General features: G+C 46.4%; 1 protein-coding gene across 3 annotated transcripts in view; it reads left to right on the top strand.

The window, feature by feature from the left end:
* The first annotated feature begins 11,071 nt into the window (after positions 1–11,071).
* The window catches only part of TMTC1 (transmembrane O-mannosyltransferase targeting cadherins 1), a 174,689-nt gene continuing 163,139 nt past the window's right edge, over positions 11,072–22,621 (top strand). For all 3 annotated transcript variants that reach the window (XM_048501224.1, XM_048501223.1, XM_048501222.1), the window contains exon 1: positions 11,072–11,400. In XM_048501224.1, coding sequence (XP_048357181.1) covers positions 11,087–11,400 — 314 coding nt within the window. In that variant the 5' untranslated portion in view covers positions 11,072–11,086. The remainder of the gene's footprint in view (positions 11,401–22,621) is intronic.

Raw genomic sequence — 22,621 nt, 5'->3', positions numbered from 1 at the left:
AAATCCAAACTCTTCTTCCTCTTCTCTCCAATCCCATTGCAAAGAATGCAATTGTACCAATGTACAATATAGGACATTTCAAAGACTTTCATTAAATTATATAGGGAAATGGTAAGTCAGTTTTGAAGCTTAAGGACCGAACTTCATGTTATGTAGTGTTACATGTAGAATCTTCATGCTATGTGTTTTTCTAGGCTTTTTTTCTGGTAACTTCTGAAAAATTGGAATGCATTTGTGATTGAAGAGGAAGATTAATATAGCCGGAGAACAAGCATTTAACTTTCCCCTTGCACTGTTTTCCTGCCAAAAATTGGTAATTTGAAGTTTTTTTTACTCCTGCAGTGGACAACGTATGGCTACCCAAATCTTTTCCACAGCATGGTTAGAGCAGCTTGAAGGTGAAGACTTTTGACAGGATAACAAATGACATGAGGAGAAAGAACTAAACAGGCCATCTTGCTTTATGCCTCGTTTTCCCCTTGAAATTGTAGCTCCCATGTAAGGGGGAAAAAAGATCAGGAAAGATAATAATAGAACTAAACATAAACATATGTCGTCGCTGTGCTCTGATAATGTGATGCTGCTTGTGGTCTATTGCCAGGAAGAAGAAAGTATAATATTTACTTCTAGTTTCCCATCGCTCCCCCGACCTTTGCAGTGCCTGTTGTCCAGCTATTGCAAGCAAAATGTTTGCTTCCATGCCTGACAGATGCAGCTTCGGAGAATGGAATAGCTCAAGGAAGCAGGAGCCAAAGGTTATACAAAATCAGCAAGTGAGACGGAGTATTGATGGAAATCACAAGAGTTTGTCAAGATTTCATCAATTTGTCAGACTCAGCGTGGTATGATGGTTAAGAGCGGTGGACTCTAATCTGGAGGACCAGGTTTGATTCTCCACTCCTCCACGTGAGCAATGGACTCTTATCTGGTGAATTGGATTTGTTTCTCCACTCCTGCACATGAAGCCGGCTGGGTGATCTTGGGCTAGTCATAGTTGTCTCTTAGAATTCTCTTAGGCCCCTTCCGCACATGCAGAATAATGCACTTTCAGTCCACTTTCACAGTTGTTTGCAAGTGGATTTGGCTATTCTGCACAGCTTCAAAGTGCATGGAAAGTGGATTGAAAGTGCATTATTTTGCATGTGCGGAAGGGGCCTCAGACCCACCTACCTAACAAAGTGTCTGTTGTGGGGAAAGAGTTTGTAAGCCACTTTGAGACTCCTTGTGGTTGAGAAAATCAGGGTATAAATCCAAACTCCTCCTCCTCCTCCTCCTCCTCCTCCTCCTCCTCTTCTTCTTGGTTGCAGCATGCCAGTTGTTTTCATCATGCAGTAGTATGCCCCAAAGCGAGGCCTCCTACAGCATGACGTGGTTGCTGTAATTTAGCCCTGCTAATCAACCTCCTCAAAGATGTAGATCAGGGCAGGCATCTCTTGGACTAAACGGTTGCCATTTTATTTCTCATCTGAGCTTAAAGGGAGATTCCCTGTGGCTAATCCAGTAGCAGCTGGGCTAATCTTTTCTGAGACTGAAATCATGCATTCTCTTTCCCTTCCAATTGTTTGACGCAGGTGTCAGAGGATACATTTAAAAGGCCCTGAATCTACTTTGCGTTGCTCTGCAGGCAGTGAGAGATGAACAAAGCGATGTGTGTTCTCAGTCGCTTAAGCCCCTTGCCGAGCCAGATGTGAAGGACCTCTGCACTGGACCGTTTCTCTGGGCTCATAAACTGCACCTTTTCTCCTGCTGGCGTTCCTATGTGATGAGAAATAGTGGTGTGGTTTTTAAACGGGTCTAATTTATGAGGAATGAATGGCATAAGAATGATACAGCAAACCGGGTGTGCAGATGTGCTCTCTCTACCATCTGTTTCCAGTGGTAACTTCATTCTTCATTGCCCTTGAGTGAATTATTCTGTAAAAACTGTGTGTGGGAGGGGAAAGGGGGGTGAGTTAGGAGAACAGTTTCTTGGCTCACATGCTTAAGGAGGATCTCACTTTTTTAAAAACCGGGCAGTGATGACATGTCCTTTGGCATCTCTTTTGGAGGAGATGTATCTGGCTTTATAGCACAGTTTTTTCTTTACGGTTCTACATTTCACGCTACTCTTTTTAAGAATGTAGGAAGAGCCCTGCTGGATCAGACCGGTGGTCCATCAAATCTAGCATCCTGTCTCATACAATGGCCTACCAATTCCTCTGAAGATCCAACAACAAGATCTTCCCCAATGTTACCTCCTGGCACTGGTATTCAGGGATTTAATGCCTCTGAATGTGGAGATTCCTTTTAGTCAACATGGCTAGTAGCTACCTATTCTCCATGAATTTGCCTAATCTTCTTTCAAAGCTGTCTATATCTATGTTCATCGCTACATACTCTGGTAGGGAATTCCACATTTAAATCACTAATTATGTAAAGAAGTATTTCCTTTTATCCATCCTGAACCCACTGCCCATCAACTATATTGGGTGTCTGCAAAGTCTCTCTTATTTCCCGGTAAATAAATATGAAAGATACAAAGTAAAGTTTATTTATTCCTTTCTTTCCATATCTATATATCGCTGCCACCAGGGATTTAATTCCAACCCCTTTTTAAATTTCCTCCTAATGTAGTGTGTCTGAGCTTTAAAGAAGTTTCGAAGGGCTATGTGTTCTTAAAGAAATACCAGCATGGGATTCCAGGTTAAAACTAACAAGTTAAAAGTTTATTTATATATGTTCTTTAGCTTAAAGGTTTCAAGAAATAATTTACAATAAAACAATCTGAGGCAACAGCATTTGCTGAGGTGACTTTCATTTCACCCCAATCTACTCTCTCCCTCCTTTACATCTCTGAGACCATATTAGAATTTGGCTACCATTTCTAGTCTCTTTTACTTATTCCTTTGGGCAGTTCTACACTTTGTATAACACCAGGCTGTTAACTCAATATAAGTTTAGCACAGACAGCCTCTCAGTTCAGCAAAGACTCTTCACAGTCACTCTCCAGTGACAACCAATCGTCCCACTCTCTCATCTTCCTTCCTTCCTTCTACAACTTATCCTTCCTTCTACAACTTACCTGTCATACAAAAACACACACACGTACATTTTAAGTTGTTACAATGAGTTCTAGTGTTTTGGGAGAGGGAGAAAAGTTTTATGTGTTGTCAAAGGCTGTCGTGGCTGGAATCAACTGGCTGTTGTGGGTTTTCCGGGCTGTGTGGCCATGGTTGGATAGCTTTTGCTCCTAATGTTTTGCCCACATCTATGGCTCACATCTTCAGAGGCAGGTTGTGGTAAGAACCTTACTGTGATGTACCTCTGAAGATGCCAGTCATAGATGCATGTGAAACAGGAGCAAAAGCTACCTGGAAAATTCACAACAGCCAGAAAAAGTTTTCTCTATCTCTAGCCCGTCCATAATTTTGTAAATCTCCAATATGTCCCCCCTTACAGTGCAATCCTAAAGGGAGTCACTCCAGTATAAGCCCACTGAAAATACTTGACTTAGACTGAAGTAACTCTGCCTAGTATTGCACTTCGTCATCTTTTTTTCTGAACTGGGGAACTCTATATCTCCTAGATATGCTATGGCTTCTCCTGGAGATAAATTATAACTCTGGGAGAATTCAAGGCCTTATGTGGATATTGGTACACCTACACTCTGGTCTCCCATTACACCAGTCTGGCTCTTAACCAGTACTCCTAATCATACCTGTACCTTGAAAGGGTCTGATGCAATGCTAAAGAAAATGCAGCTACTTCTTTGCCTGATCCTGCCTATGGCCTCTTACACACATGGCAGAATAATGCACATTCAATCCACTTTCACAACTGTTTGAAAGTGGATTTTGCTATTCCAGCTTCAAAGTGGATTGAAAGTGGATTGAAAGCGCATTATTCTGCATGTGCGGAAGGGGCCTATGTCTAGAGTTGGTATCTCTTTTACTGGCCTGGCTCCTATATACTGGCCAACTGATAGTAAATAGTGAGAAGCATCTACCAGCACAGAGAAGCATAAAGAGAGAACTTTCACCTGCCACATTTTTGGTATTCAACATACAGGAGCAGAGTAATTTAATAGAGAACAACCCTGTTTATGGTCGAGCTCTATCAACATGCTTATTAGCATTTTCATTGACAGGGGTTACCAACTTGCCTGGAAACCAATGTCTTGTCTCTTTAATAGAGGCTTAAAGTGTGGCAAGGGGCAATTGAAGCTGTTCATGGCATTGAGACAAATAGTGGGGTGTTTGCGGCAAATCAGGCTGATATTGAAGGGTCAGCTAAAAGAACCATTTAAAAAGTTTGCCATCCTGTCATTAGCTAAACTGAAAGTACATGATTTGCCATTTTAAAACTCGGCAGCATGAAGGCATATAAGGTTAAATCCTTGAACATGCTTAGTCATCCCTCTCTGCAATATTCTCCGGAGACAATTTAGTGACGTTGCGAGACTTTTGGATCCCCCCCTTGCTTCACTGTTCTCTGAATATAGTGGCCAGGGAGGAGGGGGAATAACATGAACATTTCATCACAGTCAGGATGGAATCTATTGAACACTAATTGGGGTTTTTTTTGCGGGGGGAGGGAGACTTGCACAAATTTGAATAGAAGAGGAAAAGAAAGAAAATGATGCTCCACTGATAACTCAGTCTGTGCTGTGGTTAGCATGCAGAAACAATGGTGATTTCCTCACTGGCGATTAATCCTGGGATAGTCACCCAAAATATCCAGGTTCCCTTGAGATCTCCTCACAGCCGAACCGTGGAACACAGGTCAGTCCTGTTTCTGGCGCTCCCCCCCCCCCCAACCTTATCACGGGATTTTCCTGGACCTGCTTGCATATGCATCTTTTTGAGAAAAAAACAACACTCCAATGGGAGCTAATAGAAGATGGGGCTACACATTTGAGTGTCCATAGCTTTGGCCCCCATGAACCAAACTTCACCAAACCTGGGTGGTATCATCAGGAGGGTCTCCTATACTCGGAAATTTTGGTGCTGCTAGTGTAACCCCCATGCCCAGAATGGGTTGACCCAGTAAGGGGTGGAGACTCGGAGCAGCAGAGAGGCTGAAAGAGCTCTTTTGCAGAAGAACAAGGCTACCAGATTCGGACCTTGATTTCTATAAGCCCTTAACACCTTGTTAAGGTAATTTCAATATTGTTGGGAACTACTGGGAAGGTAGTTGTTGTTTTTGCTATGTTGTAAATGTTGGAGTTTATTGTTTCAGGGTTTTCTTTTGTGGTTGTAATGGGTGAGAGTTCTCCTGGAGACCTTCATCATGTTGCAACCTGTTCATCAAGCCCTTGGAGTCTTCAGGAGCCAGCCAACTTGCAAAGAAGAAGTTGGACTTGGCAATATCAGTAGACTGTAAATAGAAGGACTTGAAATGCAACCTGAACAGGACCTTGAATTGTAACGTTAAATGTTGATGTTTTAAAAGTGTTAATTGTAAAGAAAAGTAAACCATTTTGTTGTTTAAAAATTGTTGTTGCAACTCATTCCAAGTACTGCCCCACAGAACCCACAAGCTGAGGTTACACTAGCTTAACAATTACACCCATGACAGCAGGCACCCCCCCCCCCCCAAGGGGCAGGGAAGATGTCTTCACTAGAAACATGCTGCAGTGAGGATTTTGGAACCTGGAAGAAAAGGTACCGATTCTTTTGAAACTTGGTTGTATCTAGATTAAATTTTCAGTGGGAATTCGGCCAATGTGAACATCTCATCCCCAAAAAGATCTATGATGTGGTAGGATACTGTATTATGTTGGTTCTATAAGTCAGAATGGGTGACCAAATACTGATTTCGAAGTGTAACATTGTTGTTGACAATTCTTTTTTTTCCAGAGTCCAAATTTTAAAATTCCTATTTATTCTTAAATCAATAATGTGAGGTATGTATGCATTAAATGTCATTAAAACACCTCCAACTCATGGCGTTCCTATGAATCAACACAGAGTTGGGATCCAGCAGGTTCTCACCAGTTCCCGAGAGTGGGTTACTAATTATTTGTGTGTGCCGAGAGGGGGTTACTAATTGGGTCTGCTTTTCCATTAGAAATTCCATTACGTCCAAAAATCATAAAGTCCTGTTGTTTCCTATGTGGCTTGGTTAGCAAAGGTAGAAAACGGGATAATTCTCCCTGCTGGGCTGTTTTAAAAACATGTTTTAGAAATATGGTAAAGTTCCTTGTTTAAGGAAAGTATCCGTCTTTTGATTTCTAGAAACAAAATTAAGTATTTGAAAGTATTAAGTATTTGACAGGCAGTCAATTAGAGGAGAAGTAGTTGTTTCTGTTGGCAGTAGACGATAGGACTTGCTATAATGAGTTTAAATTATGGACAGAAAGATACCAGCTGGAAATTAGGAACTTTTTTTTTGACAGTAAGAGTTTTTTACAGTAACAGAGAAATTATTAATGCCCCGCCCCCGGAAGGCCCGCCACATCCCTGTTGTGCCCCGCCTAGTCCCATTGGCACTATGCCACTGTTTGAATCCCACCACCATGGGAACCTGGTACTAAAATTTTTGGATCCCACCACTGAATTAACGTCCTCCAAAATGTCAGTCGTTAATAGCCCTGTTCAGCTCTTGCAAATCGGCTTCCTTTTCTCTGTTGAAACAATCCCAAAAATGTAAGGTAAGTGAAGATTTTCCAGACAGAAAAAGCACAGCTCTAAAAACAGTAATTACTACAAGAACCACTGTGGTGTCTTGGTTTCTTCTAATGTAATGTAGCAGATCCCTGGAAACATAAATCTCTATTGGAGACTTGGGGGAAAATTTAAAATCAATAAAACGACAGCACCTTGTGGCTTGCTAAATAAATGTGAAATTGCTTCAACAGAGTAACAAACATTTAATATGAACACAACAACTGTACAACAATTAAAACTAAACCAAAGTGCCCTTCAGGAAAGGCGCTGTGAACAATAACAAATAGTCCCCAGTAATAAAAGAAGGGAGGGGAGTCCAAAATATTATTAGGAAGGGCAGGGCTGCTTCTTCCCCATCTGCTCTTGTGTGGCAGCTGTAGCTGCTGCAGGTATTTCTCCAGGTTGGGCCTGTAAGGGAAAAAAATCAATTCCCTCAGTCAAACTCTGGGCCTTCCCTCTCCTGTTGCAGGCCAGATCGCCTGAGGAGGTGGGGCTCCTGCAGTCGGTAATATGTGAGCAAACTTACCAACTGCGTATGCTCAATAAACTCTTGTTCCTGAGGCTGTGTAAAGTCCAAACATTCCAAATAAACAAATTATATTAAAATGCTGTGGGTTACATTAGGACTTGAGAGACCCGGGCTCAAATTCTCATATAACCACTGGTGACCTTAGGGCAAATGCTGTCTCTCAGATGACTGTACCACATGAGGTTTATGTGAAATAAAATGGAACAGGAGAGAACCATGTATCTTGCCTTGATTAGAGGAAGAGTAAAAATGTGACAGATTAAACCAAGGCAGCCCAAGTTAAGAAATGTTAGGCCCAGGTGATTTCTTAACACTGACTTAGTGACAATATCTTTTTTTCTAAAAAAAAGCAAATAGAACTAGCTGAGCAATGCTAATGCTAATGCACAATAAGTCTTGTCTTCTATAGTGACATGTCATGGTGAGTAAAACTTTTCCGCTGGGGGCTACTTGTTCACAGAGAGGACACAGGCTGAGTTAGAGATCCAGTGTCATATGTATCAGTCCAATGCAAGTTCCTCAGTACCTGTTTGTGGGCTGCCCAGTTTGGACTTCAACTGTGAGTGACAAATGTGGAGGACTTCAACCCTTTTCATTTTCCTGACCAGAAGTCAGAATGGGGACTATCTGTTCAGGAAACAACCCAAATTTTGACCCTTTGGCCAGTTTTGGGTATGGAAACCAGCATAGGAGATGGCCAAAGCCCCTTCTCCATGCAAACTGCTGTGGCAATCTAAACCAGGAACAGCATGCACAAGAACTGAGTGCAACCCACAATGCATAAATATGTTTGTTTTCCTGTAATTTTTAATATTGTAAAGTCCTGTAAAGAATAATACATATAATTGGGCCACAATCATAAATATAAACATAAGGGTGGATTTTTGGCCTATCAGGGGCTTTTAGCTTTTTTTCCTTTTGTTGACTTCGGAAACCGGATAATGATGATGATTTTTCTTGCTTGTTATTTGACATTCGGGGCCCAGTTTGACTGCACCATGTACCAGGTGTTTGCAAACGAAAAAAACCCTAAAGGACACGCCAGGAGCTCATTTTCCGCACGCTGTTCTCTTTTCACCCACTCTCAAGTAGCATAAATGAGACACGCTATATTTTTTTTAAAGGAAGAAAAACATAAGTCAGTCCATATGTGCATTTAATTGATTTTTTTCTTTGCCAGTTAGTGTTGCTGGGGAAAATCTCACCCCTTCAATGTTGGTAGCACATCATTGGCTGAAATGGCTATAGCACTTTTGCATGAAATGAGCTCCTATATTGCATAAAATACTGTCCTGAGTATTTTGAGGATCTTTTTTTAAAGGGTTTGTGGATATGCACTATGTTCGGGGAATCTTGATTTTTGCAACTGCAATTGCATACACATAGTATGCAAATAGGACTCAAGGCAGAATATGTCATTAAGGAGGTTTTCCACTACCATACATTGGAAGCAAAGGGCAGTTTGTGGCTCATTCCGCACATGCAGAATAATGCACTTTCAAACTGCTTTCAGTGCTCTTTGAAGCTATGCGGAATAGCAAAATCCACTTGCAAACAGTTGTAAAAGTGGTTTGAAAACGCATTATTCTGCATGTGCGGAAGGGGCCTGTGTGATTGACTTCCCAGATTGAAATCAACTCAAATTAACATGCTCGGCAATTTTGAGCTTCAATTATTCCGAAGGGACTGTTGCTGCGTGGTAGTGCAGATAATTTGTTTGTGGAACAGGGTTGCCAACTTCCAGATAGCCCTGGGGTTACCCCAGAATTACAATTGATCTCCATATTACAGAGATCATTTTCCCAGGAGAAAATAGTAGCATCAGAGGGCAAACTCTATGATGTACCATAGATTCTAGGTGGAAGCCCTCTCCAAACGTTCCCTGCCAAAGACACTACTCCCAAATCTTCCATGAATTTTCCAGACCGAAGTTGGCAACTGGTTCAGTCTCTGAAAATTCCTAGGGGTTTTTTCCCCTTAGCCTGTGCCAATTAAAGTAGTCAAGATTTTGGGGGGGGGGGGTTAAGCTTTTGCAATTCAGAGCTACCTTCCATCCCGAGAAAGGGAGTTTGACTCTCGAAAGTTTATACCCTAATAATCTTGCTGGTCTGTGAGGCATTACTGCACTTGAATCAGACAACTCTTGTTTCTTTTGCCTGCTTAGGCATTTGCAGTTCTTCACCATTGTGTTTTAAGAAGCTGCCATGTATTTTAATTTCTCATTCTTTCTGACAGCCATTTCCAGATTAGGACATTTCCAGATAAGGAAGCCGGTGAAGCCTGAGAAGTGTGGAGGGAAGGCCCCTGAGCAGCGAGGAGACGGTCCTCAGTGGGGTATAATAAAGCCATGGAGTCTATCTTCCATACTAGCCATTTTATCCAGGGGAATGGATCTCTCTCGGGCATCTGGAGATCAGTTGTAATTTTGGGAAATCTCCACACCCCACTTGAAGATGGGGAACCCTCCTGGCATCAGGCCTGCCCAGGAATCTCAGATGAGTTGCAGCAGTAAGAAATATGTGAGTCAGTGGAAGGGTGGGGGAGCCAGAGTCTGTAGTGGGATGAGTGTGTAACCTCAGTTTGTGGGTTCTGTGGGGCAGAACTTGGAAGGAGTTTGCAACAACTAAATTTTAAACAAAATGGGTTTACTTTCTTTTACACATGACAATTATCAAACATTAACATTTAACTTAACACTCCAAGGTCCTGTTCAAGTTTCATTCCAAGTCCTTCTCATTACAGTCTGATAATGCCAAGTCCATTCTTCCTGCTGGTGGTTGGCTCATGGAGAGTCCAGAGGCTTGGTGAACTGGATTCAAGATGATGAAGGTCCCCAGAAAAACTCTCACCATTTACATACACAAAAACCCCTGAAACAAGGTGTTAAGGGCTTATAAAAATCAAGCAAGGTCCCAGCCTCCAACCTCATGAGTTCTGCAGCCTTCTGCTTCTTTTCAGATTCTACCCCTTTCTGGGTCATCCCATTCTTAGCATAGGGGCTACAAGTGCTGGTCTAAGGACTGTGAGATCTGGATCCAAAACCCCCGTTGGCCGCAAACAGCGGTATTTTGGGGTGATTTTGGATCGGTCACTTTCTCAGCCTACCTCACCTCCCAGGATTGTTGTGTGCATGTGATGGAGGAGGTGACCATCATGTCTGTCTCAAAAACATACTTTGCAGAGACAGCGAAGGCATTCCGGGGTTAAGAAGGGATGTAATCTCCAGCTGCGACCCCTAATTCCTAGGCGACCAAGATCAACTCACCTGGAGAAGAACAGATCCTTCCCCAAACCCACCCCCTCCCCAGGCTCTGCCCCCAAATCTACAGGAATTTCCATCCATCTGGGGTTGGCAGCCATGCAGAGAATCGCGGGGAAAGTGCAAGAAAAAGAGGTGTGTGTGTGGGGGGGGGGATGTTGGGGGGAGGGAATGCTGGGGACGGGCATCATAATAAAATAAGTGGAGACACGCGTTGCAGGGAGCGGGTCTTGCAAGGGGCGACACGTGAGAATGCCACTCGGCCTCTTTCACGAGGACAAAGTTGGCTTTGAGGAACTGGCTTTCTGGATTGTCACGTTTTTTAGCGCAGAAATACTTCGTACAAATTCGCTTTGCTGGCCCCGGTGCGTTCGAGTTCCCATTGCTGGAGGGGAAGGGGTGGGGGGAGAAGGTTGCTTTGGGGCTGCTAAAGAAGCGCCTTCCCCAACCTGGCGCCCCCTCCCTCCGGGAGAAGCCGGCTTCCAGGCAGGGGGAGGGCAAAGCCGCAAGGAGCATGCGTGCCGGGGAGGGGGGGATGGCGCGGGGAGGCGGCCGCTGTTTATTTGCGGCGCGGCGGCAGAAGGCGAGCGGGGAGCCCCGGGCTGGCGGGCAGGGGGAGGCGCAGCAGGGGGATGCCCAGCGGGGGGCGGCATGGCGAGCGGCAGGGAGCCTCGAGCGCCTGCCCAGCAGCAGCCGCAGCAGCAGCGGGGGGCCCCGCCGTGGGGCGCCCGGGCCGGGGGGCGCTGGGGGTCCGGGGCTCTTGCGGCGCTGCTGGCCGCGCTGTGCTACTGGAACTCGCTGCGCGGGGAGTTCGTGCACGACGACGTGTGGGCCATCCTCAACAACCCCGACGTGCGCCCGGGAGCCCCCTTGGCGGCCGCCTTCCGCAACGACTTCTGGGGCAAGGGCATGGCCGACAACACCAGCCACAAGTCCTACCGGCCGCTCTGCATCCTCACCTTCAAGTGAGTCCCCGCCGCGCTGCTGCTGCTGCTGCTCGTCCCCTGCCAAGCGTCCCGGGGCAGGACTGGCGGGGCGCTCGGGAGGCTGGATCGGGGGGGGGGGGTGGTGGTGGTGCGCGCGTGTGTGTGAAGGCACTCTGCACGCGCCCCGGGGACCGGCTGGCCAGACAGCCCGGCGAGTGCCGGAGGTTTCCTTGCGCCCTGGTGACGATTACGCACAGGCTGGAGGCGCAGGTGGGGGTCGTGGGAATGCTGAGCTCCGAGTTGGGGAGAAAAAATTAACCTGCCGCTGTTTTAAAAAAGAGGGGGGGGGAGGTTGGGGGCAGATCAGGTCGACCGGGTTTTGGCTGGATGTAGTGTGTGTGTGTGGGGGGGGGGGGGGGCGGTCCTGATTCTGTTGCGGGTGTTCCGTACCGTGGGAAAGGTTGCGACTCTTACCGGTGCTATTCGCGTGTCTTGGCATTTAATGGAGAACTTTGCCGGGGCAGGTAAGAAGGGGCATCCGTCTTCCTGGTGCAGATGTTCACGGGGGTGGTGAGGAGGAAACCCAAGGAAGGGCAGGACCTTGCGCCTGTTCGGAGACATTTCCCTTGTCCTTTGGACGGTATTGAACCCTTGCTGGCTGGCTCCCAGTTCCTTCCTTCGGGCGGGGCTGGCAACTTTCCCCCGCTGCGTTCTGGGTTGTGTCGCCTGTTGGAAAGTCGACTCTCTTGTCCCGTCCAGGCTCTCCGCTGCTACTCCTTGGCACAGTGGTGGGACTGGTATTCTGTGCTCACTCGCAGCACCGGGCTTGAGAGGCAGCCTGTTGTAGTGGTTAAGTGTGGTGGAGTCTAATCTGGAGGAAAGGGTTTCAGTCCCCACTCCTTCACACATGAGTCGTGGAGTCTTATCTGATGGACTGGATTTGTTCTCCCACTCCTACATTCCTGTTGGGGACCTTGGACTAGTCACAGTTCTCTCTGAACTCTCTCAGACCCACCTACCTCACAAGGTGTCTGTTTTGGGGAAAGGAAGGGAAAGCAGTTTGTGAGCCACCTTCAGTCTCCTTACAGGAGAGAAAGGGGGTATAAATCCAAACTCTTCTTCTCCTTCTAGAATCATGATCCCCTCTGGGCGTGGTGCAATCCCCCGTGTGAGGAATGGGGCGGCGGAGGGGGGATGCACTTTCTGGCTATTTGTGCACAGTAAAAAAAAATCCACCCCACCTTTGCCTGCTTGAGCCAAGAAGCGTGTGTCCCAATTGGTGCTGACCACTAACTGTTTATGGTGTCGAGAACCAGTGATAGACATATTCCCTGCCTTTTTGTAGGGAAAATTTGGAACAGGAAATTGACTTTCGTAGGGAACTTTTAAACTGGGAGCATAGGAAGTTCTATCCCTGCCCTTTTCCATCGAATGCTCGGGATAAAAACTGTTCCAAGCCCTCTGATTTGTCCTTGTGTTCCAGCAACCTAGGACAAAATAATATTTCCCTGTCTGCAGTTGAGATGGAAACTATTTTCCCCCCTCTTATACTGTGACCATATCAACTGCGTTTGTGAATTAGTTGAGTAGGCACTAAATTCAGAACCAGTTCCCCCCCACTCCTCTCTACTGAATACAGCTTTCGGTGACTGTTGTGCAGTTACAGCGATATCACAGTAAACTTGACCTGTGTCATCCTGTTGCCCGCCCTAATGTTTGTTCATGGGTTGACATCTGGCTGTAGTGTGGGAACTCTCCTCCCTCATGCGCAGTGGCCATTAGCTCAGCAGGAGAACACTGGCTGTGCATGCTGAAATCTCTAGGTTTGTATCTCGAGCTGTGAGGGTGTGTGTGTGTTGCAGATAGTCATGCTGGAAGAGGCGGAAAGGGGGAATCCAGCATCTGACTGGCAGAAGCTGTCTTGTGTCTCACTGTAATGCTGGGCTCAGTCAGCCTATGAAGAGAACCAGCGTTGCAGGGGAGAACACAGTTATAACCTTCTTTGGGGTCCCACTGTAGAGAAAAATGGGATATAAATGCATAATAGGAGGCAGCGTCCTCCTTAATCTTGCTCCCTTCCCTCTTCATCAAGCAATTCCAGTATATCACCATCACGTCTGTAATATTTTGCTCTTCCCGTGCTTTGAGGGTAGTTATTATTCTCTAGCGGGCTTTTGATGTCTGCCTGCTCTTCTTTTGCGACCCAGCAAGTGCCTGATTTAGACTCTCAGCTACTGAGTGTGCAGTGTGGGCTTTAAAGGGAACTGTCCCTCTTCTGGCTTTTAGGTTGGAAGATTCTGATTTTCATGGTAGGTCATCTTATAAATACAGTAAAATAAAAAATTAAATAGACGGGCATTGTACTTTGGAAAAGGAATTGATAAATGTGTGGTGGTGTTGCTCTGTAAACCGTCTTGCACAGGGAGAGGAGGAGGAGAGAATGATGTTAGCTACTTTGGGTCCTCATTGAGGTGAAAGGTGGGATGAATAAATGAATAAAATGAATAAAAATAAATGAATAAAATGAATAAAAATATAAATGAATAAAATTTTTTTTATGTATTTACTCTGTAGTTTTCTTTTTTCACTGGGGTTCCAGGGGGATTATATGCTGGAATGTAATCAAACAGCACGACAATTTTATTAAGCAATGCAATAGCACTAGGATTGCATGAATGAGAAACAGTGCAAAAAAGTATCAGACATGATATGTAAAGTGTTACACAAAATGGAGTTACAAAAGTAGAAAACACTGTAGCAAGAGCAGGATGATATATAGAACAGATATAATATATATTATATGTGTGGCATAGACTACAGTCCTGTTCTTGTTAAGAAAGCACCTTCCTTAACCGTTCCACTATATTATAGCTCTATTACTTTTATCAAAATGCCCCGCTGAGCAATTCTGTTTCACATAATTTGTAACATGACTCTGTGAATGCACGCTTAATGCAAATGATGGTGGAAAGTCCTGTTAAGTCACAGCTGACTTAAGGTGACCCTGGGATGATGGGAACTGTAGTCCATAACATCTGGAGGCTGTAGTTCTTCCTATCTTGGCGGCTTTCAAGGCAAAAGACCTTCAGCGATGGTTAGACCTTGCCTGAGGTTTGTGTAGCTTGGGCACCTTGAAGGACTCTGCAGTGTTTTTTGTTTGTTTTGTGTAGAGATGGAGCGAGGGGAAACTGTGCCCTGCGCCCCTGCTGCAGCACCCCCCGGAACACCCCCACCCCCCATGGTCCGGCCATGCATCTCCTGCTGCTCCACCCAGGGTGTTGCCCCCCCATTAGTGCTACGCCACTGTTTTTGTGTACTTGTGATACACCTGAAGTTGCCATATACGGAATCAGACCATCAGTCCATCACCCATGCCTCATGCTTACCTTTGCAACTTCACCAGGTTTAGTGCATTGTGTTCGTACCCTTCCTTCATTGGTGTACAGCCATGTTGGCGCTGATGGCTTGCCCCTATGACCTGTTGAGTGGGGGGAAAGCTATTACAGTAGGGGAGTCTGAGACCGTTCACTGGCTATTCTGGTGTCCCTTCCTACATTTAAGAATCTCCACTTGATTATCTTTTTTGCTGCCATCCTATCATTCATTTAGCACATAGGGTCAATGTACCACTCTGGGATGTGAGATCCATGCGTTTGCTTTGGACACCCCACAGTTGCCTGGGTTGTGATCCTATATGTGCATATCCAGTTCTCTTGACTGAACCCATCATACCTGCAGGGTGTGTACTCCTCTGGCTTGGGTAGAGATATTCCATGTCAGGTGACTGCTATTGACTGGCATAGGTGTAGCAGTGGAGCATACATGTTGTTGGAGCATACATGCCATTGTGTATTGATTGGTGTTTGTTCACACATTCTGGCTCTTGGTCAATGCTAGGAGCAATTCCTAATAATTGATAGGGAGCCACCACGGCCATTTGTGCATCCTTCTCTTAGCTGTGTGTCTGCCTTTGCAACGATACAGTGTTTTTGTGCGTACCTGTGCCATTGCTTGGTTGTGGCACAGCTGCTTGAATGTTTCTTGGGTGTGCTTGTAAGCAGTTCTCTGTTGCAGTATGCAGTTCCATGAGGCAGGATAGGAGCAGGATTTAACATGGAATCCCCATATTAGAGAGAGGGCCACTGCTTCTCCTTGCTGTATGCCTAGTGCTGGTATCCCCCATTTGTTTGCCATAGTTTCCTGCATGCAGTGTAACAAGTAGGCAGTTGTGGTGATAGAAGGAAGTCATTTGGACAGTACCAGTTCAGGCACTTCTGAATGCTTTCCTGTGCTTAACTCCCCCTCCCCCCAACCCTTCAAATAGAAACCAATAAACCTATTTTATTTACTACTTTACTTCTTCACATACTTGCCAGCTCCTTCCTAATGGGAACTTAAGGCACTTCTCCTCTCTTCTGATTTATCCTCACAACAGCCAAGTGAGGTAGGCTAGGTTGAGAGTACGCAATTGGCCCAAGTCCCCCAGCCAGCTTCCATGGCAGTTCAGGGATCTGAACTTAGATTTTGAGACCTAACACTTGAATCACTACAATCTGTAGCCTGTAGTTTGTGATTTGTGTGAGAAGTGGAGGGAGGGTGTGAGTCCAAGGACTCACAAGGCTCCTCCTTGGACTGAATGCGGCCTGTAGTTCTTCCCTTAAGCTGACCTGTTATTGGAATTCTTCTGCTGAAAATAGCAGGGACTTGCCAATAGTTGGCAGCAGTGCCAAGTGCAGAAAGAGGGACGGACGGTTTTGTATGCGTGCACTTGTGTTGAGACTTTCCTCCCCTTTATCTTGTACTTCTCTGTGTCTGTGGAATTGGCTGCTCATTTGTTTCGTTGGCAGAAACGGAGAGGAAGAGAGTGTATATTTTCTTGTGCCGTGTCATGCTGTTTTACTTTAAACAATTTTTTTAAAAAAACCCATCGGTTCTCTATTCTTGGAATCCCATCAGATCACTTAACCTTGAAAAAAAACATGACGGTTGTTAAAAAGTACATAATGTGCCCATAGAAGAGGTTTCTTTCTTCATTTCCGATCTCTGGAAAAGCTCTTGCAAGCCAGATTAACTTAATCTACATCAGCATCGTGATTTGTACCATATTAGTCTTCTACAATTTTTTTTAATGCTGTAGTTTTATAACGAAATGCGTGGGTGGGTGCATTTCTGCTCAGTTTTCGGGTGGATTTTAAAAAATAATTATAAATTTCAAACGGAAAAGAAATTAAAAAATGTCAATGATGGCAAGTCTGCACATAAGCATCTATAAGATGTTTCCATATGTCTAAAGATAGGCCCATATGCAATTGTTGGCTGTATGCCATATGTTCAAATGTTGATAAGATGGTATTTTCCTCAATCTAGATCTGGTAACTGACTTCCTACCTATCTCATTCTGATCTGTGATCCATGCAATGGTTACCTGCAGACTAGATTACTGTAATTCACTGTACACAGGGTTACACAGGGCTACCTTTGAGACTGCTCCAGAAACTCCAGTTGGCCCAGAATGCAGTGGTGGGGGTCTATGCAAGGACCTTGTGGAGAGCGTATATTCAACTGGTGCTCCATCAGCTGCACTGGCTCCAGGTGGAGATCTGAATCAAGTTCAAGGTTTTGTTTCTTTCCCTTAAAGCCCTTAACTGCCTCTCCCGATCTACCCCACCAAACAGCGGTCCTGTCATGAGCCAGTCCCTGGGATACGAGGAATCTGATGTAGAACCTGAAGGCACTGTGGACCAGGAACTGCAGGCAACAGAGCCAGCTTCCAGCTCAAGTAGAGCCTGATATCGTGTAGCTAGGGCCGTGATGGCGAACCTATGGCACGCGTGCCACACATGGCACGCGGAGGCCTCTCGCCGGGCACACGAGTGCCCGGATCTCCCCCTCCCCCAAGCAGGGCGCTGCCGCCATTCCCCCTCTGCCCGAGGGAGAAGGTGCTTGCCTTCTCCCTTGGGCAGAGAGGGAATGGCAGCAGCGTTTCCCTGCTCGGGGCCGCCTGCTCTCCCGTTGCGGGAGCAGGCGGCCTCGAGCAGGGACTCCCCTCTGCCCGAGGGAGAAGGTGCTTGCCTTCTCCCTCGGGCAGAGAGGGAATGGCAGCAGCGTTTCCCTGCTCGGGGCCGCCTTCTCTCCCGTTGCGGGAGCAGGCGGCCTCGAGCAGGGACTCCCCTCTGCCCGAGGGAGAAGGTGCTTGCCTTCTCCCTCGGGCAGAGAGGGAATGGCAGCAGCGTTTCCCTGCTCGGGGCCGCCTGCTCTCCCGTTGCGGGAGCAGGCGGCCTCGAGCAGGGACTCCCCTCTGCCCGAGGGAGAAGGTGCTTGCCTTCTCCCTCAGGCAGAGGGGGAATGGCAGCAGCGTTTCCCTGCTCGGGGCCGCCTTCTCTCCCGTTGTGGGAGCAGGCGTCGTCGAGCAGGGACTCACCTCTGCCCGAGGGAGAAGGTGGCTGCTTTCTCCCTCGGGCAGAGGGAAAATGGCAGCAGCGTTGCCCTGCTTGGGGCCACCGGCTCTCGTGTTGCGGGAGCAGGCGGCCTCGAGCAGGGAACCCCCCTCTGCCCGAGGGAGAAGGTGGCTGCCTTCTTTCTTGGGTAGAGGAGGAATGGCAGCAGCGACCTGCTCAGGTCCGCCTGCTGTCACGGCGCAGGGGCAGGCGGCGCTGAGCAGGGAACCCCTCTTTGCCCGAGGGAGAAGGTGGCTGCCTTCTTCTTCGGGCAGAGGGGGAGGCGGCGGCAGCAACCTGTTCGGTGGCCTCCAAAACTCCAGCCTGGGTAATTTTTTAAGCCAAGAAAGGGACCCTTTCTCCGCATAAAAAAACCCCAAACAAATGCAGAGGCTGGAGTTCCCCTCTCTCTCTGAGAGGAAAAGCTGGAGCCCACTTTTCTCTGAGAGGCTACCTCTCAGAGAGAGAGAGTGGCGCTCCAGACTCATTTGATCCATCCACCCCACACCCCCATCAAGCTTTCTCTGCCCATGGATCACAGGGTCCATGGGCAGTGACAGCTTTCCCATCCTCCACCACCATCACCACCCCCCAATCCCCATCAAGCTTTCATGGACCACAGCGTCCATGGCCTGCATCTGTGTCTGGCACCTTCAGAGGTATATCACAGAGGGAAGTCACAGAGTGTATCACAGTGTGTAACAGACTTCCCTCTGTGATACACTTCTGAAGGTGCCAGACACAGATGCAGGTGAAATGTTAGGAAAACCCACCAGAACCTTTAAAACCTCAGTATTCAGGTTAAATTGCCGTATTGGCACTTCGCGATAAATAAGTGGGTTTTGAGTTGCAGTTTGGGCACTCGATCTCGAAAAGGTTCGCCATCACTGAGCTAGGGAGAGCCATCAGTCATCTTATAGGAGCTAAGTAATGAGCCAGCTGCACGAAGAAGGCAAAGACAGAGGCAGCAGCTAAATGGTAAAAGGAGAAGTGCTCACGTTGCTGCTATGTATGGCAGAAGACTCAGCGCAAATGGAGACATCTGCATCTGAGAAGGACTGAGTTCTTGCAGGACTGTAGCCTCATTAGCCAGGATCTCCCATATAAACCCTGTTGTGGGCTTGGCTCTGCCTCAGTGCAAAGAATGTGTTCACTGGAAAGCTCCACGCACCAGGTTTCCTGTTCCAGATCTTGTACCTTCTTGCCTAGCCTGTCTGCCTGCTTGACTCCTGGACTTGCTTGCTTGTTTTCCGCCTGCCTTGACCTGGGGCTGTCCAACCATTCCTTTGCCTGCCACCTGCCTTGACCTTAGTCTGTCTGACATGCCATAGCTGACACCTGCCTGCAGCGCAGGTCCATTCAGCTGGGATCAACCTACTGCTGATTCAAAGACCTTCTGGTTGTCCTCAACCAGAGCCAGGGCTTCTTCGGCACTGGCCCAGGCCTTGGTGGAACTCTGGCCCCTTCCGCATGGACCAAATATGCCGTGGTGGTAGTGGGATGTAACCCGGTTTGAGCGGGAACTTCGCACAGTTCCTGCCCCTAAACCGGGTGAATCCTGGGGACCCCCCCCCCCATTGCTGGGTTTTACATGAATTGCACTATCCGCGATTCTTTTTGTAAAACCCAGCATGGAAGCGGGCCTGGTGGAGAACCTGGTTAATGGCGGCTGTGCAGCCCCCTTTGCCCCCCCACCTGCGTGGTCACGCAGGCCAGCTGGTCACAGCAACGATTCTGACCAGGCTGGGGGGAGGGTCCCTGGGCTCCAGGGAGTTGGGGTACGGGAAGCAGCCGTGGCTCTGTGCAGAGCCATGGCAGCAACCCACCGTGGTCCCGTGGGCCTCTGCCCTGGGCTGTGTGAATGGCTCAGGGCAGTTCGGGGCCATGTATCCCAGCTGCCTGTAGATACAGAGGCTGAAAGGGTCCCTTTATCATGGCCATGGAGGGTTTGATGCAGTCCAGCAAGCAGGCTTCTTCCGCACATGCAGAATAATGTCCCTTCAAACCACTTTCAATGAACTTTGAAGCTGGATTTTCCTGTGCGGAATAGCAAAATCCACTTTCAAAAAATTGTGCAAGATTGAATGTGTATTATTCTGCATGTTTGGAAGGGGCCACAGATGGTCTGCCTGGCAGGCCTATGTTTGAGGACAGCAATGGCTTTCCTTTTCCCTTGCCTTTCCCCCTCCTCCCTTCCATCTTTATCCTTTCCTTTCCCCTCTCTCTTCCCCTTCCCTTCCCTTCCCTTTTCTTTCTCATATTATTGTTTAAATCTTATTCTCTTATTTCCTGTTGTCCCTGTTAATTATTTAGTTGCAGGTTTTTCCCCTCTCTCATCCCCCCTCCCTTTTTTGTATATATGAGGGTGCCATTGAGTTATTCATGAGGGTTTACTGAGTTATTAATTGTATTATATATAATTTTAAATTGCTTTATTTTGTTGTGAGCCTGACCTAGTCAGGAAAGAGCAGAGATGTTAAAAAATCAGATTTATAAATAAGTAAATATAATGTAATGTGGGCATTTATCTGTTCTGTTGTGTTTTAGTAACACTAAAGATAAGGAGGGTCCATTTTTGTTGACCATCAATTAGCCCCCAGGACAAGGCAATTACTTTAAAAGTGCACAAGTATCCTCAAAGATCAATGTGTATTCTAATACAAAATTGATATGAATAATGACTTCCTAAAAGATGGATTAACTGGTGGAAGCAGAAGAGTTTGGATTTAGACCCCACTTTTCTCAACCGTAAGGAGTCTCAAAGCAGTTTACAAACTCTTTCTTTTCCAACAGCAGACACCTTGTGAGGTACGTGGACTGAGAGAGTTCTGAGAGAACTGTGACTAGCCCACGATCACCCAGCAGGCTTTATGTGTAGGAGTGGGGAATCAAACCTGGTTCTCTCGATTAGTGCCTACTGCTCTGCACCACACTGGCTTTGAACAAGCCCAAGGCATATGTTTATGAGACACCTCTTGTAAGTTACAACCATTTGTCAGTCTATTAAAAATGCATAGAAGATTGTTATTAATCACTAACTTGGGGCTGTTCACTTCTGCCCTTTGGGGCGGCATTTTTCCTTTAGTGTATTTCTAGTTAAATTTTCAAAATTGTCTTTTATTGGCTTTCACCTGACCTGCCTGCCATTTGGCGTATTTTCTCAATAGACACGAGTGCCCCTTCAGTATGTCATGGCGGGCGTCTGTAACACAAGCACTATGATTGTCTTACAGACACTAAAGAGCAGGAACTGTATGCACTTTGGGAGGAGTATGCTTTGAAGTACATGGGATAATCTGTAATTTGCCCATTAGGCATCTTAATAGCTTGAATTGCTTATTCTGTTTTTCTGACTTGTTTCTGCAGGCAGGGTGTCTGCTTGTCTTTTGCCCTCTGTTCTCAGAAGAATTGACATAAGTAATGAAAATGTCTGAAAAACATCTCTTTTTCTCTCTTCCAAATTTAGTTCTCTTTTATCTGGTTTTGCTTTGAAACTGAAGAGTTTTTACTTTTGCTCAGGGAAAATTGTGGATGCTTACCATCCTATCCCAAAAATGGCAGTCCCATCAGTGTTGAAATTTTAAGAGAACGTCTCTTAAAAGGATCCTGCTGTTGTGTATAATCATCTAAAAGGTTCTTGTGAGGGATAGAAGTGGGGAAGTGCTTCCATCCCGCAGTGCCAGATGTTTTAGGAAGTTTAATTGTCATTCAAGTGCTTTTAATCAAGGACTGCATGTGCACAGCCTTGTGTTAACTTGCTAACTCTGTGGCCCATTTATGCGCATGTGGTCTCCTTCGCTTTCCCATCGGGTTTGATTCTCTGCTGTGCGCATGTTTCCCCCCTCTTCATCACTTGCCTCCCATCAGATGAGGGAATTTACCTGTTTCCGAAAGTTCCTGATAATGTTTTCTGATTGCACTAGTGCTATGAGCAAGCTACCAAAATAACAATGATGCTTTGCTGAAATAAAACACCTCTTTTGGAGAATTTTATTACAGACCTGTCATCAGCAGTAGATTTCAAAACCTGGGGTGATAGTTTGTGTTAGTTTCTCCACCTTCTGTGGGCTGTGCGTCAAAAGGGCCAAAGTACACGTTCAGGTTCCTTGGACTCAGTTGGGTTCCCCACAGCCATGCAGCAGTTGCGGGGAACGGCTTTTACAAAACAGAGAGACCAAATGGCTCAGAATGACGCCATGGGGAGAGAAAGGGCTCCTGCCTCCATCCCAGCTATTCCTCCATACAGAAACAGTTCTGGGAAGGGAAGTTATTCTAGAACAGCCAAAATGGGAAAATAACACCCCAGTGCTGGTTTTTTGCACAGGAAAACAGCCTGGGGGAGCAAGAACCCTTCCTCCTCACACGGTGGCATTCCAAACCCTCTGTTTTTATTTTTTAAAAAGCCATTTCCCACAGTTGCTGTATGGCTGCGGAGAACCCGAATCCAGCTTATTAAAAGCCTAAATGGGTAGTCTAGACGTGAGCTGTTATGGAATCCTGCTATACTGTTTTGGACCTTCAAACTAGAAAACTATCCTTATGTGGGAGTTGATCATGCCCAGTGGCTACATAACTCGTTTCCCTGTTAGTTATTTTCCAGTGCTGGTTTTCTCTGTGGTGCTCAGGGATCGTGGCCTCTTGACTGAGGCTCATTCCGCACACGCAGAGTAATGCTGCTTTCAAGCTGCTTTCAGGGCTCTTTGAAGCTGTGTGGAATGGCAAAAACAGTTGTGAAAGCAGCTTGAAGGTGCATTATTCTGCGTGTGCGGAATGAGCCTGAGGCTTTAAGATGCAGTGTCAGATAAACTGGAACCTGGGTACAA

This window comes from Sphaerodactylus townsendi, linkage group LG06 (genome assembly GCF_021028975.2).
Source record: "Sphaerodactylus townsendi isolate TG3544 linkage group LG06, MPM_Stown_v2.3, whole genome shotgun sequence".
Classification (NCBI taxonomy): domain Eukaryota; kingdom Metazoa; phylum Chordata; class Lepidosauria; order Squamata; family Sphaerodactylidae; genus Sphaerodactylus; species Sphaerodactylus townsendi.
This window is presented reverse-complemented; position numbering and strand designations above follow the sequence as displayed.